The 19,907-nt window shown below is 35.1% G+C and overlaps 1 protein-coding gene across 1 annotated transcript in view; it reads right to left on the bottom strand.

Annotated features, from left to right (window-relative positions):
* Positions 1 to 954: 954 nt before the first annotated feature.
* IFT57 (intraflagellar transport 57) overlaps positions 955 to 19,907 on the bottom strand; it is a 61,404-nt gene continuing 42,451 nt past the window's right edge. Inside the window, exons 7-11 of the mRNA XM_003261773.4 lie at positions 6,460 to 6,531; positions 5,518 to 5,649; positions 4,108 to 4,170; positions 2,349 to 2,415; positions 955 to 1,341 (exon numbers count right to left, since the gene is read on the bottom strand). Of these exons, the coding sequence (XP_003261821.1) occupies positions 1,163 to 1,341; positions 2,349 to 2,415; positions 4,108 to 4,170; positions 5,518 to 5,649; positions 6,460 to 6,531 (513 nt within the window). The 3' untranslated portion in view covers positions 955 to 1,162. The remainder of the gene's footprint in view (positions 1,342 to 2,348; positions 2,416 to 4,107; positions 4,171 to 5,517; positions 5,650 to 6,459; positions 6,532 to 19,907) is intronic.

Genomic DNA, 19,907 nt, shown 5'->3' with positions numbered 1-19,907 from the left:
ATTGAACAATGAGAACTCATGGTCACAGGAAGGGGAACATCACACTCCGGGGACTGGTGTGGGGTAGGGGGAGGGGGGAGGGAAAGAATTAGGAGATATACCTAATGCTAAATGACGAGTTAATGGGTGCAGGAAACCAATATGGCACATGGATACATATGTAACAAACCTGCACATTGTGCACATGTACCCTAAAACCTAAAGTATAATAAAAAAAAACTATTTAAAAAAAAATTAACACAGGCTGTCTCCTGCTTTGTGTTCCCCTGGCCAGTTTTCTCCAGTGCTAATTCTGGCACTCTAATGCTGCTTTTTTCACCAATTTAGAAATCCTAGCCTAGAAAGTTGCTCAGGAAGATGCATAAGTAAAGATCATCAGTACTAGAGGCTGATCTTCATGCGACCTGTTATCATTCCTTCTTCTACAAAATGGTTCCCTAGTATAGCTGATACCACAGAAAAAGGTAGAAATTGAGACATGCATATGCACTTTCTCTTCATTCTAAGCCCAGAGTCAAACATCAGTGACTGACTTATCATCATTCATTTATCCTTTTATTTAGTGGCCTTAGATCCTAGAAGATAGATTCCCTATAAAATCATTTTAGCCATGAAATATTCATAAGAAATCAACTTCAAATGTTAATGAGGATACTGAAGTTTTTTTTAACCTAAAAAAAGCGGCAATTTTAGGTAACCATAAAGCTGAGGCAAAGGTAGTTTGGGGTCTTGGAAAGAATCCTGCCTACCATCTTTAGTGGCCTCTGGGCACAAAGCACTTATGATCACTGCAGAGGTGGAGCAATGCAAAGGACTGTGTCAGCAGTTCATGTTGTGACAGCAGCAGCATGTACAGAAAACGTAGGTCATATACCTTGGCTTACACAAGGAATGCTAAGAAAAATGAGCCACCAGGTGGGAGCTTTAACATAGGTAATGATTAGTGAAAGCTTCTTAGAAAGTGAGAATTTGTAATTACTTTATTAAACATTACATTCAGTGTAAAGGCTTTAACCATCATAATCACCATGATATAATATGTGAGTATGTATATGTAAAAAAATACCCATTGAACATAAAATTATGTTTTGAAATCTATGTAACATGAATATAGTATGATATAAAAAACCCAACTAATCAGAAACATGAAAACCAGTATGTTTTAATAAAAGCCTGTTGCTGGTTCTGGAATAACTGTGGCATGCATGTTCCTAGTCATGTTGGACTTCTCCTTCAGCTTTGATTGGAGTAGCGTGTGTTCCACAATGCCAATTCTAATGTCCATCTCTACAGTTTCTTGCTTCAGTTTTGTTAAGCTCTGTTTAATCTTCACCAAAGGAGCTGCAGAATGAAAATAACATGAAATAAAAATGTTCATTTGGAGTATCAGTGTATTACAGAATTGTATGACATTTTCCTCACTTTGTCTTAAGCCCAAAATAGGGTTAAAAATATAGCCAAAAACTTACTGACATTCACACAGTTTTGCTGTGGCATTTTAAGCACCTGAGATTTTTTAGGATGAAAAATGATGTAGTATTTGATGTACTGGGACTAAACTTTCTTCCTTTTCTAGGGGAAGAGCTGCTAAACAGGTGTTTAAGGATGTGTTCAAGATGATTTTGTGAGCTAGTATATTTGTCTGTAGGAAAAGTAAATACAAAAGGGGAAAAGGGGAAGAGAGAATTATCTTTGAGATGTAGATAATGGGCCCATTTAAAACATATTGCAAAAAAAAAAAATCCTCAACATTCCCTCTTGCAAGATCATTTGGTATATATCAATAGAACTCTAGAAAATTTTTCTAGGGCATAGAAAAGCCTTCAGCAATCACTACTGGCCCATATCAAAGTAACCCGCTCACAATGGAGGATGATTACCAGAGGATGATTAATTCTTCTCTATTTGACCCCTGCTCAGTCAGTTCTACTGGGGAGGAGGGAAAATAAACTAAGGGTTATCACATCACTGCCTTAGTGTCATTTGGGCATACACTTAGTGCCCTTTTGTACATAAAATAGAAAAAGTGAAGCTCATTTGATGAAAACAGAACACAATATTATTTTTTAAACTGGCATAACAAAGTACATATTTAAATATTTCCCACTCTTTGAATCAATAGTTTGAATTTTAAAAACCTCTAAATTATAGTAAAAAAGCCTACCCTTCTCAGCTGATTTATAAGAAAAACAGTACACTGATTATCAGACATTTTTGCACAATGAATCTTTATTCAAACAAGCAACAAATAATTTGTTTTATATATTAATACTATTTTGTTGAGTAGGTTTCTTGAAGAGCTATTTTTGTCTTGCTCAGTTTTTCCCCTAAAATGAGCATGTACTTACCACCATCAGTCATGCTGCTGCCCTTTTCTTCCATTTCTTGTTTTACCTTTTCTAATTCTTCCATAACCTTTCATGAAAACAAGTTTTCATGAGCATTACATTTTAATAAACTTTCACAATTTTTGAATTATGTATTAAGAAAATGTAATTTAGATATTAGCCACACACATAGGAAAATAAAGATATTAGGAATATTTTGGACATAATTCAAATAAGATAAAGTATGCAGATATACAAAGCTTTTCAGTTTTTCAGAATGCTCCTAATGTTAAACTTCACCAAACGGCTGTCACATCCGTTTTCTCATGTTGCAATATACTAAACACAACCAAAGTTGTTTTAGTCACTAGACACTCAAACCTTGCAATTATCTCATCATATATACTTTGAAATTCTCTAACAATTGGTTATTAATTAAAATAGTGCAAACATCCTAAAGAGATTTTAGATTTCTAAAGGTTTTCTGGGTATCTTTCTTAATATTATAGTTCTATAAGACATTATGTCACTTTTTCCTCTATAGGACACTAAAAAATGTTTATATCATATGGCTATATATAAGAATATTCCTATTGCTTTATCCAAATCATGAACTCTGAACTCCAAGGAGGCATACTTTGCTGTCACAATTGTTCCTATCTGCACTCCATCTGGCGATTATACTACTACAACCTCTATTATTAGCAAAATTCCAAACCAGCATTAATATAAGTAGAAGATACCATCTTTAAGAAATTGAAAAATTTTTACATGATATACAACTAAGCTATAATTATTGTGACTTAGTAGGATTTATTTTTATCATACTGGTGAGTAAAACCTTCCCTGGGAATAAAGTGCTCATCCAGGTAAAGCAAATTAATTTTTTCAGGCACCTGAAACGTTACAACTGGGGATAACCATCTACTCCAAAGAAGTAAATGGTTCCCTGGACTCCCTTCAAGTGTTAATTTACCTAACATAAGTGAACACTTTACTTCTACATACCGTTTTATTTGCTTAGAAGCACCACAGGATTAGAGTCTAAATATTTCTAATGTTATATTTTTAGTGTTTTAAAATAACTTTATTCCTCAAATAATCTCTATAATTTAATTATTCTTTCCTGTCAAAACAGTAAATTTATTCCAATTATACTGGATTGTATAGATCTTCTTGGATTTTAGTCCCAAATAAACTACTGACCTTTTTTCAAGGTTTTTTTCCTCCTTCGGCTCTTCAGTGAAAAATGGGAATATATATCAGGTCCTGCCTCTCTTGCAAGATTATAAAAATAAATGCAACTATTTATTTCTATGCAAATATTCTAAAGGAGGAGGTTATAAGCCACTCCCAATTGTGGAGAGAGAAATACACCCAGGATCACACACAAGTAATCAATAACAGTCACTAAAAATAAACCTTTTATCTGCAGACTAACATTAAAATTTGCTATAGATTCCTTAAGTCAGTGCTTTACCTATTCATCTCCACGTTAATAATAATTATTATGTAAAAAATTTGAGGAACATTAGAAGTGTGCTAATATTATGAGCAGGTTTTATGTTGAATTTAATACAGAAACTTCAGGCATCCCGTGGAAACAAGAAATGTATCAATTATTGATTCAGTGATAGGAAAATTAGGGATTATCTCCTAAAGAAAATTATTTAAAGGCACAGGAAGCAACTGAAATTGGCAGTGTTAAACCATCTGTAGGTTCTCAATGGCTGGGGCCCAGCTGACAGGTGAGAAGCAGGGCAAGAGCATCGCTGTGTACCTCAGAGAGGAGTCTGGTTCTCTCCGTTACTCCTCCATTTCCCTGCTCGTATCGCTCCTTTGCCTGAGAGGAAAAAACATTTTGTTTAATGGCAAATTCAAAGCAGCAGCAGATTAAATACGACTGACCTCTTTGTGTTTGCAATTTCTGCAGGTTATTTTATGACAACCCACCCCCTTGTTTGTGAATACATTTGTGAAAGTGACATTTAACTGTAGCTGTTTTATATCCCTAATAGGCAGCATGTATTTAACTAAGTACTACAAAATGATGAACTACCTTAACCTTCACAAACTGACTGTGTACCTCGCATGGGCACGGTTCACAATAAAAACTGTCCTTGGTCATTCCTAAACAGTTTAGGAGAGGGGCTCTTGGTGAATCTAATTTGCATGCTCTGCAGAGAAAGTCAGTTCTAAAACCAAAAATCAATCAAAGTAGAGCATGAAGCTCAGCAATGAATAAGGACAGTACAATCAACTGGAGTATGTCAGAAACTAACAATCAATTATATAATATTAATATTAGACAAATACATGGTGGCTTCGATCAGAGAGTTTTACATCATTTTGATAGTTAAAATATTCATAAGTAATTGTGTATATGAGGGAATAATACATTTAACAAATAAGATAATCGAAAAGTGTAGATTTCTATTTAGTCTTTGAGGACTTCTGAAAGTATAGAAGTATCTCAAATTTACTTCTACTTTTTTCTCTTTCTCAACTTTGTCTGCTGAAGACAAAAAAACATGCCTTCAACTGATGTTTGCAACTATCCTTACTAGTCTTCTTTAACATCAGAAAATAGGGGGCACAAATCCCAAAGGAAAGCTTTTAGATCCCTACTGCTGGGACAAAGAACTGGTGCTTTCAAAGTCTAGTGATTTTATTTTTTGGTTAAAATTCTAAAACTTTGAAAGAATGAAAAATTTGTCTCATTTTATTAATTAAACTGCTTGTCTCTGAATGTGTCTTGCTTTCACATTCCTTATTATGTGGTTGTAAGCCAGAATGGCAAGGACTCTCTTTTTCCTTTGACACATGTAAATGCATACTGTTCTTCTTCTTCCTACACCAATGGTAAATTAACAACAGACTTAGAAACAAAACCAGGTGTCCTGATACTCTGTTCCTGTTCTAAGCTATGTTCTCCCAACAGCATATGCCTTCATTTACTTAAATCAAATGAAGGCGTGCATTTAAAGACTTCTAGGAGAAAACAACTTCTATTACATATAAAATAGACATAAGTTCACTTGGCTCTCTTGGCTTCCTAAAGTGGGCAGAAAATTGATGTTTTGCTGTTCATGAAAAGCATTTCATGATTCTCAAATGAACAGTATTGTGTCAAGTTTAGGGTTTAGGGTTGTTAACTTGAATAAATCCTTGGAAATCATTCTTAAATTACCTCACTCAGCTGGGCTTGAGCTGCACGATATTCTTGAACCAAATTCTCAAGCTGATTGTTGATGTACTTTTCTCGGCTGCCGATCTTTTCCAAAGTCCTAGTAATTTCATTATGGAGTTTGTCCAAAAATCCCTAGAAATTCCATGGAATTTGCAGATAGAAGAACTCACAAACATATTTTTTCAAAAATAGTTAAAAATGTGTTACATCTCAATCCATTCTACAAATAATCAACTACATGTGCAAAAGAAGACAGCTTGAAATTTTCAATAGCACAAAATGTCTGTGATTAGAAATATTTTAACCACATTTAGAAGAATTTTAGAAAAAAAATGTACCTGGCAGTGTTAGTCAATTCATTTGTCATTATACATACCATAAAATTTATGTGACTATAATTAGCATTATATAACGTTCACAAGCAAAGTAGGTAAGGGAATAACATGAGTTTCCTATAGCACGATTCAAAGGTGACTGAAATATTCCAGTTGGAAATAGATCCCTAAGCCTATAGCTCTAGCCTGGGACACATAACTTCTCAGTCTAGCTTTGTTTCTTTGTGACATTCTCCAAAGTCCTTGTTTCTGGCAGGACAGCAAGCCTGCAGAGGCTGTAAGTTCTAGACATTGCTGGCCTGGTGTTCTTTCCTCCTTTAAGATAGAGAGAGGAAAGAATGATGAAATGTTTCTCTCTAATATATGCATTATCTGTATATTATACATATATATCATATATATACACATATATAGCTTTTATTAATATGTAAGTTAGCTTTCTTTAGTTGGTTTAAATGTAAGGTCAGTTGAAATGTAATATGGTACATTCAATTAGTAAGTTCCTTAAAGGCAAAAATTGTGTCTTTTTATTCTTTCATGTTCTCTTATAAGAGGTGTTCCACAGATAAGTAAATGTACATTGATTCACGTAAAGTAATTCATATACCTTGGTCTCCTTTAGAGCAGATTCAATTCCACTTTTGTGCTGGTGCATTTGGTCAACATGGATTCTCCAATCCTACAGGCATACAGCACATAGAAATAATGTAAAAAATACTACATTTCCATCTTCCCCTACTTCTTGTGAAGTTGTAACCTTTAATTACTTTGGTTCCTGCCCTATTTCAGGTGGGAGAGTCCTATTTATAGCTTGCAATCAGATGATAAAGAAATATGTGTAGAGCACTTTAGGATAAAAGATTCTAAAGAAATGTAAATTATTTTACGTGTTCACAGAGTGATGTCTGACAATTTAAATTATTCCTGCACTGCTGGTGGTTAATATTTATGACTACCCATTAAAATGAAAAAAAAAATTCTAATTACTAGAAAAGAACTACTTTTTTAAGCAGTAACAATTATGTTTGCCAAAAGCAATTCTGAACTCAAATATCATATATCAAAGATTAGTTTGTCCGTTGGAAATGAAAATGGGACCCTCATCTTCATGAAGCCTTTTGAGTCTCTTTCTTAATAAAGGAAGTTTATAACGATTACTGGAGTTCATGTATTTTAAAATATCATCTATTACTACTAGACTGATCTGAATTAGTGTGCAAATTTGAAATCTATGTCAACATTTTAATTTCCTACAAAATACATTAAAAATATTTCAGTTTACTATAAAGTAATAATTTTTTATTTTATTTTACTTTAAGTTCTGGGATACATGTGCTGAATGTGCAGGTTTGTTACATAGGTATACATGTGCCATGGTGGTTTACTGCACCCATCAACCTGTCATCTAGGTTTTAAGCCCTGCATGCATTATGTATTTGTCCTACTGCTCTCCCTCCCCATCCCCCATCCCCCAACAGGCCTCAGTGTGTGATGTTCCCCTCCCTGTGTCCATGTGTTCTCATTGTTCAACTCCCACTTATGAGAACAGGCGGTGTTTGGTTTTCTGTTCCCGTGTTAGTCTGCTGAGAATGATGTCTCCCAGCTTCATCCATGTCCCTGCAAAGGACATGAATTCATTCTTTTTTTATGGCTGCATGGTATTCCACAGTGTATATGTGCCATACTTTCTTTATCCAGTCTATCATTGATGGGGATTTGGGTTGGTTCCAAGTCTTTGCTGTTGTAAATAGTGCTGCAGTAAACATGTGTGCATGTGTCTTTATAGTAAAATGACTTAAAAACCTTTGGGTATATACCCAGTAATGGGATTGCTGGGTCAAATGGTATTTCTGGTTCTAGATCCTTGAGGAATTGCCACATTGTCTTCCACAATGGTTGAACTAATTTACACTCCCACCAACAGTGTAAAAGTGTTCCTATTCTCCACATCCTCACTAGCATCTGTTGTTTCCAGACTTTTTTGATCACCATTCTAACTGGCATGAGATGGTATCTCATTGTGGTTTTGATTTGCATTGCTCTAATGAACACTGGTGATGAGCTTTCTTTCATATGTTTTTTTGGCCACATAAATGTCTTCTTTTGAGAAGTGTCTGTTCATATCCTTTGCCCACTTTTTGATGGGTTTTTTTTTTCTTGTAATCTAAGTTCCTTTAGATTCTGGATACTAGACTTTTGTCAGATGGATAGATTACAAAAATTTTCTCCCATTCTGTAGGCTGCCTGTTCACTTGGATGATAGTTTCTTTTGCTGTGCAGAAGCTCTTTAGTTTAATTAGAGGCCATTTGTCAATTTTGGCTTTGTTGCCATTGCTTTTGGTGTTTTAGTCATGAAGTCTTTGCCCATGCCTATGTCCTGAATGATATTGCCTAGGTTTTCTTCTCAGGTTTTTATGGTTTTAGGTTTTACATTTAAGTCTTTAGTCCATCTTGAGCTAACTTTTGTATAAGGTGTAAGGAAGGGGTACAGTTTCTGTTTTCTGTATATGGCAAGCCAGTTTTATCCCTGATGAACATCAATGTGAAAATCCTCAATAAAATACTGGCAAACCAAATCCAGCAGCACATCAAAAAGCTTATCCACCATGATCATGTCAGTTTCAGCCCCAGGGTGCAAGGCTGGTTCAACATACACAAATCAATAAATGTAATCCATCACATAAACAGAACCAATGACAAAAACCACATGATTATCTCAATAGATGCAGAAAAGGCCTTTGATAAAGTTCAACACCCCTTCATGCTAAAAACTCTCAATAAACTCGGTATTAATGGAACATATCTCAAAATAATAAGAGCTATTTATGACAAACCCATAGCCAATATCATACTGAATGGGCAAAAGCTGGAAGCATTCCCTCTGAAAACCGGCAAAAGACAAGGATGCCCTCTCTCCCCACTCCTATTCAACATAGTATTGGAAGTTCTAGCCTGGGCAATCAGGCAATAGAAAGAAATAAAGGGTATTCAAATAGGAACTGAGGAAGTCAAATTGTCTCTGTTTGCAGATAACATGATTGCATATTTAGAAAACCCCTATGTCTCGGCCTCAAAACTCCTTAAGCTAATAAGCAACTTCAGCAAAGTCTCAGGATACAAAATCAATGTGCAAAAATCACAAGCATTCCTATATGCCAATAATAGACAAGCAGAGAGCCAAATCATGAGTGAACTTCTATTCACAATTGCTACAAATAAAATAAAATATCTAGGGATACAACTTACAAGGGATGTGAAGGACCTCTTCAAGGAGAACTAAAAACCACTTCTCAAGGAAATAAGAAAGGCCACAAACAAATGGAAAAACATTCCATGCTCATGGATAGGAATAATCAATATCATGAAAATGGCCATACTGCCCAAAGTAATTTATAGATTCAATGCTTTTCCCATCAAGCTACCATTGACTTTCTACCCAGATTAGAAAAAACTACTTTAAATTTCATGTGGAACCAAAAAAAAAAACCCCATACAACCAAAAAAATCCTAAGCAAAAACAACGAAGCTGGAGGCATCATGCGACTTGACTTCAACCTACGCTACAAGGCTACAGTAACCAAAACTGCATGATACTGGTACCAAAACAGATATACAGACCAATGGAACAGAATAGAGACCTCAGAAATAACACCACACATCTACAACCATCTGATCTTCAACAAACCTGACAAAAACAAACAATAGGGAAAGGATTCCCTATTTAATACAAAGTAATAATTTTAAAAGAGTAATTGAGAAATACCTATTGTAAAAGAAAAATACAGTAAGTTAAAGTAAGTGATGCAACTAGGCTATTTCTTCATTGCACCTATCTGTTTGCATACCCTGATGCTCCACTTTGCTATCTACACTATTTTGTGAGTAAAAGGATATTTTGTGAATAGTCCCATTCTACCTATTACTTAACTTTGAAATGGCCTAGTGACTGCAGGGTAAAAAACTGCTTGGGTACTTCAAATGTACCAATTATAAAATTATAATATATTAAAGCTGCAAAGAACCTCAAAAAGCATCCAGTCTCACCCTTGTCATTTCACAGATAAGCAAACAGAGGCCTGGTGACAGCAAGGGGCACACCCAAGGCCACATAGCTATTGGTGCACCTGGATAGAAGCCAAATGTAGTAATTTCCACACAACACATACTGGCAGTTTGACGTAAAGAAAAGGGGCAACTGGTTACCTGATAGTGAGGGTGCTAGCGTAGAAAACAAATCAGCACTTTCCTTTATCCTTAAGCATTTTTCTGTTTCATGAGCAAAAAGTATCACAGAATTGGAGAGCTGAAAAGAACCTTAGAGATCATCTATTCATCTACTTAACAATCATCTAGTGTAACGTTTTTATTTTATAGTTGAGGGGACTATTCACCACCCATGACTATGACTACACAGAGTTGGCAACGGAACAAGGCCCCTCCAAGTCAGCTAATCAACATTGGAATAGAGAGGAGGGACAATTGGCTGGCCTCCTGCACCTGGACCAAATATGGTTGAGCCTCAAAATGGAAACCTATTGAAGCCCAAGTTAGCATCTTTATGAAAGAAAATGAACCTAACACGCATCATTATATTATCATTAATTTTTTTTGAAAAAGTACTCATCTTGCCTGGTTCCAAAAAGAATTTCAGAGGCCTTAATAAACACCAAGCTCAAGTATTTACATTGCTTCCCTCTTCCTAACAGTCTCTGTTTCTCTTTGCCTGTTTCTCTCCATATATATATATGTAGAAAAATGCATTCATACATACATATACAAATATATATTTTTATATATAGTTTTTATTATAATGGATATGTTAAAATAGTTTGTGTTCTGCTATTTCTACCCAGCATTATTTATAAATATATTTTTGCCATGTATTGACATTTAAAACATTTTGAGAGAAGCAACCATGCCTGACTCATCTAGGTATAACTACGATAGTGTACACTGATGTAAAACTCCATGGAGGGGCTGGTATTTCTGTGGAACCTTGAAGCATGAGTAGCATTTCAACAGGCTGTAAAGATGTGGGGAGGAAGCATATTCTTGACTGAGGGAGTAACATGAACAAGGAAAATACATGGAGACCAAGCAGCCAAAGGCTGTCTAGCATGGAAAACACAAAGTTCTTGGGGGTGGGCTCGGGAGGATGGATCACAAGAAAATAAAGCTGGAGAGGGAGGTTCAATTAGATTGAGGGCTTTGCTTATAACAACTAAAGAGTATAGATTTTATTATGTACATAATGGGGAGCTATCAGATATTTTTGGTTTCAGTTTTAAAGATAAGTGTGTTTTTTTTTTATTATACTTTAGGTTTTAGGGTACATGTGCACAACGTGCAGCTTTGTTACATATGTATACATGTGCCATGTTGATTTCCTGCACCCATTAACTCGTCATTTAGCATTAGGTATATCTCCTAATGCTGTCCCTCCCCCCTCCCCCACCCCACAACAGTCCCTGGAGTGTGATGTTCCCCTTCCTGTGTCCATGAGTTCTCATTGTTCAATTCCCACCTATGAGTGAGAACATGCGGTGTTTGGTTTTTTGTCCTTGCGATAGTTTACTGAGAATGATGTTTTCCAGTTTCATCCATGTCCCTACAAAGGACATGAACTCATCGTTTTTTATGGCTGCATATTATTCCATGGTGTATATGTGCCACATTTTCTTAATCCAGTCTATCACTGTTGGACATTTGGGTTGGTTCCAAGTCTTTGCTATTGTGAATAGTGCCGCAATAAACATACGTGTGCATGTGTCTTTATAGCAGCATGATTTATAGTCCTTTGGGTATTGAGAAAGTAATAGAGTAAAGGACTGATTAGAAAGGCAAGAGACTGAAGGCAGGTAGGGACCCAGTTAGGAGGCTAATAGTTCACATGATATAGATTAGCCACGTCTGAATTAGAGCAGTGCTTGTGATAATAGAAAGGAAGGGATGCATCAAGGGACACTGTAGAGGCAGAACTAGCAAAACTTGAAGACTGACTAAAGTGAAGTATCCGCATGGGGTGACTGAAGTGAAGGTGGGGTAGTAGAGACAATGTGTCCTTAAGGTTTCCAGCCTGAGGAACTGAGAAGATATTAATACTACAGTGTGACAAGAACAGCATAGATTTTAGGGAAGTCAAAAATACTAGGAATTTGTGTTTGCACTTAAGTTTGATAAGCTACTGGGACATTCATGTATTTATAAAGCCCATTAAAGTGTTGAGCCAGTGACGATTTGTAATTACCTGCGAGGCAAATCTGAATATTTGTTTTATTAAAATCTTCTAGATGGACACATTCCTGATATAAAGTTAAAGTCAAAAAGTATTCTTACCCAAACTTCTAGAAATTATTCTCACAGAAATAATTGGGAATACACGAAGATTAATGTACAAGTTCTTGATAAAAGTAAAACAGCAGAAAACTAAACATCTAACAGCAAAGGACAGTTTAATTTTGTAATATTCATTCCACTGCTAAAAATAATGTGGTATGATACTGTTTTTATAAATCTGGAAACCAAGTAAAACTCAATGATACACTGTTTGGAGATACAAACATATGCAAACACACACCCAAAAAAGACACTGTATACAAACTTGAGGATAGTGATTACTGTGGGTGGGAAAGGGCGGCAGCAGAGGAGCACACAGCTAACTTCAGGTGGTAATGGTCTAGTTCTCAAGTTGGGGGTGGGTTTATTATTGGGCTTCATAATTAAAATTGCTTCTCAACTTAAGATGGGGTACAACCTGATACACCCATCATAAGCTAAAAATATCCAGTCAAAACTGCATGTAATACACCTAACTTTCCGAACATCATAGCTTAGCCTAGCTTACCTTCAATGTGCTTGAAAGGCTTACATTAGCCTCAGTTGGGCAAAACCATCTAACACAAACTCTACTTTATAATAAAATAGTGAATATCTCATGTAATTTATTGAATGTTGTACAGAAATTGAAAACCAGAATGGAGGTCTGGGTGCTCAAAGTACAGTTTCTACTGAATGAATATCACTTTTGCACCACTATAAAGTCGAAAAATTGTTAAGTTGAACCATGGTAAGTCAGGGACTCTGTGTGTGTATATATATATATATATATATACACATATATACACACATATATATACACATATATATACATACATATATATGTATATAGAGACTATATTATATACAGTAATATTAAACATTAAAATGTTAAATTCATGTTCTCAAAAAATATTTAATGAACAGCAAACATGCATGCTAACAACATATATTAAAGTGGAAAATACAGTCTCAAAAAGAGTATTTTCATTAGGTGTCCAATTTAGTAAAAATTAGTATTTGCATATATTTGAACGTGTGTGTGTGTGTGTGTATGTGTGTGTGTGTTTAAGACAGGGATTTGAATATGGGTACCTTTAAATTTCTTCTTTACCATTCCAGAATTTTCTAAATTTCCTACAAGGAAATTTTATTACTTTAATTATCAGGAAAAAAAAAGACAAAAACCTTCTAGATGCCCAAGAAGTTCTTGAAAGGGGTTTAATAGAGTTATAGTGGAAAAAAATATAAATGATTATAACTGTGGCATTTTAAAAACATGAATATAAAAAGGCAAAATATATATCTTTTGAAAAACTATTAACACAACTGAGATAGTTAAAATCTTTACAAAGGTTTGTGTCAAAATGAAGAAGAAGAAATGGGTTTTAATGATATGTAAGGACTTGAAATCTATCTGGATCCCTGAAATAAATAACATTAAAAGGAACTGTTCAACAATAAGAGTAATTCTTACATTAGTAGAGAATCCATTAGATTACAATGCACTTTTATATGACTTCCTTTATTTGAGACTCCCAAAGGTTTGGAGAGATAAGTAGATATTGTCATCTCTTCTTACACTTCTACCTTCTATTTAAGAAGGTTATGAGATTTGCTGGCTGGTTGTGGAATGAGTACACTTTCCTGCTTCATTGATGCTGGCCTTGACTATGTGGTTCTCTTTAGCCAGTGGAATGATGGTGGACATGGTTTATGCCAGGATTGTGCAGAAGCTGTCAGAAACATCCATTCACCTGCTCTCTTGCTCTTTCTTTCAGCCATGATAATAATAAGCATGCCCCACATAGGGACAATCCTTTCAGCCTGGGTCTGAGAGTAAGAAACATAGGATCTAGCTGGAGCAGAGGTGCAGCTGAAGCAGATATCAGCAGATATGTATTGTATGTGAAAATAAATATGTTATTGCAAGCCACTGTGATTTGGGAGTTGTTTGTTATGCAGAAAAATTAACTACATATATGTATTTTATAGTGAGAAAAACTAAGAATCAGATAGGCTAATTGACTTTGGCAAAGTTTTATGTCTGAAAAATGGAAAGCAATCTCAAAACACTGTATTTTCCACATATTACATAATGCTTTTTTGGGGGATAAAATAAACTACCAAAGAATTTATAAGGTAAACCAAGAATTCTTTTTGCTATTTATCAAGTTCTTGCTGGGGTCTACTGGTCACCTATTCTAAAGTGCTCTAACATGTTCATTAGGCATCATTTCTCCTCTCTATTGAAGATGAATATTTCACTCAATTTTGCATATTTTCTCTCTCAATGGAATTGAGAACACTAATACTACAGTATATCATTTCTTTAGAATTTCTATGTTTCAAAATCCTCTCATATGAAATCACATGTATAATGCTATCATTTATTAGGTAAATAGCAAAGGTATCATTGTAATCATAGATCCCCTCCCCGCTCCAAATTCTTTAGCACTAAATTATAATATTATCTACCTCCCTCTTTAGAAACTGAAAACCTGTGATGAAGTATCTGGAGATGGTGATTCACAGTACACCATAAAGTCAAAAAGTATGAGATGTAGCTGCAGCTGTTAAGGTGACTCGCAAGACTATAAGGATCTCTGGGTTTTACTTCAACACAATGACACCTGAAAGATTTCCTTTGCATATGCAGAGGCATTTTCTTTGTCTAGATCTCCAACTCAATGCTTAAAGCTTCTCTCTGAAACTGCAGGAAAAAGAGAAACTAAATCATGAGCTAGAGCTAGAGATGGTAAATGGAACTTACATCTGTGTATCGGTTTCATTAGTTTACAACTTATAAAATACCAAACCCTCTTTAAAAAAAAAAAAAGTTAGACTTTGTGAGTGGAGAGGCATAGTGCTAAAGAATTATTGATAGAAAAAAGGCATGGACGTCACCTTCCCGTGTGCTGGGATGCTTTTTTCTATGCTCAGAAAAAACCCTCGCCAGACCACAACTGACCGTAGCAGTTCATGGAGGTCTATTCGCACTTTTTGCTTCTCCCTGCAGAAAAGCAAGAGCAGAGCTCCAAGCCTCTGATGTGCGTTGAATCACTTTCCATCAAAAAACGTTACTTCTATCTGACATTGACTCTACCCTTCTCTATTCTCACTGCCCACAATTATAATGGTAATTACAATTCCATTATAATTACTGGTGAAACCTTAATTCAGTGTTCTGTTTTGCAGTTTTATTTTAGTGAATATAAAACTATTTACAATGGCACTTACAGGCTCCATTTAAGACATCTGCATTTTTCTCAGGACATTGTTTCAACACAGAATTCACTTTCTCTAGAGATTTTCAAGATCACTCTAATGTATGAGAAAGAAATCCTATACCTCCATTTCACAGATTGGGTAACAAATTGAGGTTGTGTGATTTTTTAACACCATCGATCACAAAATGAATAGGAAACCAAGTATCCTTTCTCTCTCTTACAGGTTTTCTATTACATCAAGCAGCCTCCTTCATTTCCTTTCTTTGTCACCCAATTTCAGTAAGAAGCACAAAAAATTCTCCTAACTCTCAATTCAAAGTTTGAACATTAAATGAATGTTTATTATCCTGGTTGTTTTGCTAAAGCATGAACACTAGGGAAGGTTGCTGCTTCTAATCTTCTGCAGACAATCCAGATAAAATAACCTTGCTAGAACCATCACTAAAACAAGGATAAATAAGTCCCAAAGAAGGATTTATAGGACTCTTCTTCAAACAAAATGCATAAAGCTTCAGTACAGTTTCTTTTGTGGTATCTACTTTAGTTACTTAGAAATTTTTCTCTCTCCTTCCTTGGGTATGGAGTAGTACCTCAACAATCACATCCCTCCAGGGATCTTTTTAAATCTAATAATGATAATTATAATGTTAACATTCATGGAATGCTTAGTATGTGTCAGGCACTATGGTGAGCACTACTGGTACATCAACACATATAATTCCCTTAAAAAGTCTACTAAGGCTGCATAGTATTCCATGGTGTATATGTGCCACATTTTCTTAATCCAGTCTATCGTTGTTGGACATTTGGGTTGGTTCCAACTCTTTGCTATTGTGAACAGTGCCGCAATAAACATACGAATACTATGCAGCCATAAAAAATGATGAGTTCGTGTCCTTTGTAGGGACATGGATGAAACTGGAAAACATCATTCTCAGTAAACTATCGCAAGGACAAAAAACCAAACACCGCATGTTCTCTCTCATAGGTGGGAATTGAACAATGAGAACTCATGGACACAGGAAGGGGAACATCACACTCCGGGGACTGTTGTGGGGTGGGGGGAGGGGGGAGGGACAGCATTAGGAGATACACCTAATGCTAAACGACGAGTTAATGGGTGCAGGAAATCAACATGGCACATGGATACATATGTAACAAACCTGCACATTGTGCACATGTACCCTAAAACCCTAAAGTATAATAAAAAAAAAAAAAAAGTAAAAAAAAAAAAAAAGTCTACTAAGATGAGGAAATTGACACTTAGCTATTTTTAAGTAGACTGTAAACTCACACAGGTCAATCTATGGTAGAGCCCAAAGTTGCAATGACCACTATATCATAACATCATTTTCCTTGATAAAATGCAGTAAAGTATACCTAAAAATTTTAAGTGGATAATGGTTAGGGGAGACTTCAGTTCACTTGTATTTGAGTTATTACAAGAAGATTATTCATATATTAATAGTGCAATAAAAATGAATTGAAAACATTCTTAGGAGAAACATATGTAATTATTAGTGTTATCAGAAAAAATATCCAGACCCCAGATGGCTTATCTTCCTAAACATTTAACAAATAATTAACAACCTTACACAAACTCTACCATACAATAGAAAAAAATAGAGAGCAACTGCCAACTTGTTTTATGAGACCTGCATAACATTATACCCAAACCTGACAAAGATCCCTAAAAACAAAAATTACAGATCAATACCTTTTGTAATTACAGACATAAAAGTCTTAAAATATTAGCAAATCAAACCCAGTGATATGTAAGGAGGATAATATATCATAATCAAGTTGCATTTATTCCAAAATGCAAGGTTAGTTTAACACCAAAATAATCAATCAATATAATTCAACACAAGGCGGGGGTGGGGGGACAGGAGATAAATTGTATAACCATTTCAATAGATGAAGAAAAAAATTATTTGAAAAAAAAATTTAATGTCCTTTCATGACAAAACCTCTTGGCAAACAAGGAAGACAAGGGAACTTCCCTAATTTACTACAGGATATTTCTAAAAGACATAAAGATAATATCATACTTAATGGTGAAACTGAAATACTGGAAGCACTCTCCCTGATAACATCACTTACACCCAAAATAAGACTACAGTTCTTAACCAGTATAGCAGGCAAGAGAAAGCAAAAAGACAAAAGGCTCACAGAAAGACGACTGATGTTATTTGCGAATGACATAATTATAAATCAGAAAAGGCAAAATAACTTACAGGCCTACTGTTTAAAGTGAATTTAGCAAGTCACACACACACAAACACACACACACACAGCTAGATACAGATATACATAAAAAATTGTATTTCTAGATACCAGCAACAAATAAACAAAATATATTTAAAAGAAACCATTTTCAATAGTATCAAATAACAACAAAGAGACTAAAGTGATAAAATAGAGTCCAGATACAGACCCACACATACATGCTCACTTGATTTATGACAAAGCAGTGTACTGGTGAAAGAATAACCTTTTCAGTAAACTATCTGGGTCAGTTGCGTAAACATATGAAAACCAAGTAAGTCTTGAGTTCTATCTCACAACCATACACAAGAATCAAACTTAGATGGACTGCAAGTCTTCTGAAGGGCAAAACAATAAAGCTTAAAAAGGAAAACAGTCTGAGAATATCTTCATAATATTGGGGTAAGCAAAGATTTCTTAAAACATAAGTATTAGCCATACTTGTTCCCTCCCAAAAAAATCATTTTGAGTATATTAAAATTAAGTCACTGTTTATCATAATACAAAAAGGAAATGGAGAGCGAGAGTAGATGTTTGCAGTACACGTATCTGACAAGGGATTCATATCCTGAATATATAAAGAACTTCTATAAATCAAAAGGAAAAGCAGATGGCCCGATGGCTAAACACAAAAGAAGATATCCAAAAGCTAAATAAGCTTATGAAAAAGTGGCTCAACCTCATAAGTCAACCGGGAAATGCAAATTAAAATGACAATGAGATATCATAACATACCTACCACGATGATTAAAATAAAAAAGATTAAAACACTACTGAATGTTGACAAAGATGTGAAGCAATTGGAACTTCATACGGTGCTGGCAGGAATATAATTTTTTTTAACCACTTTCAAAATGTATTTGGCAGGGTCTAGTACAGCTGATCACATACATACATCATGACCTAGCAATTCCACTCCTAGCAGAAATTCCAGTAGAAATGTGTACATTCCAGTAGAAATGTGTACATAATGCTGCTATGAAAATTCTTCTATATGCTAAAACACATATAGAAGAATTTTCATAGCAGCATTATGTATAATAGTCCCAAACTGGAAATAACTCACATATACTCAGATGCAGGAAGGATGAGACCTTGAGTTAGGCAAATCTGCCACTGAAAGAGTGGAGAGCTAGAGGCTGTCTGCTGACCACACTTTCTGTGGCTGGGCAGCAAGGCCCTGGGGGATCTGGATAACAAATCTCTATTTCAACCACAGGGAGAGACTCAGTTATTAGATTTTTAATTTTAGTTGCAGTGGTAGAAAGGTAGGGCCAAGTGAGAGCTATATTCCAAAAGTGACAAGTCTTGAGATTTCCTGTGACATGTCTAAAAACTCATCTAGGGTCAACAATTCTTTGCAAATCTGAATGGCAGAAAATCAGATTAAGTAAAAGGGGCAAGGAAAATACTGTGATAGAAGGAGGTGCACATATCTAAATTTATTCTAGGAAATACTTCTCAGACAAAAATCTATAAATTATCATGCTTTCTGCAAGGATATGAGCAGCATATTTCTTTCCTCCACAGAAAATCCTCCCTTCCCTAATAAAATAACATTATCTGTATTCTCTTTTTGCCACTTGGCACAAGCAGATTTGCAATCTCTTCTTGTTCTCATTCTCAGAGTTTCTCGTTTCATTACTGCTCCTGTTTGTGTATTTATTTGTGTATGTGAGTGTATATGTGTGAGAGAAAGAGCAAAAAAGACAGTGAGACTGTCTACTCAAATAACTTTTTAGAAATGAGACTGAATAACTTTTCTAATGAAAAATGCCCATTAGGTTGCAGGATAATTATAGAATGTGGCTTTCCTAAATTTTTAAATCTGACATTTTTTCTTCCATTGCCAGCAGCTTAAAGTCTTCTATGGTACACTCTTGTGGTGTAAAAGCATAATTTTTATTTTTATGTGTTAAAGAACTACACACATTACTTTAAAAGAGTTAAGTATCTGTGTGTGGTATATATTACGGTGTATTTGCTGCAGGCAATGTGGGAATAATCATGATCACTGGAAATATGTGTTTCCTCAGGGATGTTCCTGCTTTCTAGAAATTCATCTCATTGTAGAGAAAAATAAAACATCGTACATCATCGGTAAGGAAGGCTATGATAATCACTGGTATTCTCACACCTACCTATCACAGAATTGAAACTGGAGATCTATAATCTCTAAATATAATACCTTTTAGTGAAATAATTACATTTCTAACGTGCTCAAAGACTATCTTTACAGACT

This window comes from Nomascus leucogenys, chromosome 21, assembly GCF_006542625.1.
Source record: "Nomascus leucogenys isolate Asia chromosome 21, Asia_NLE_v1, whole genome shotgun sequence".
In the NCBI taxonomy this organism is placed as follows: domain Eukaryota; kingdom Metazoa; phylum Chordata; class Mammalia; order Primates; family Hylobatidae; genus Nomascus; species Nomascus leucogenys.
Note: the sequence above shows the minus strand (reverse complement) of the source record. Positions and strands in the feature narration are given on the sequence as shown.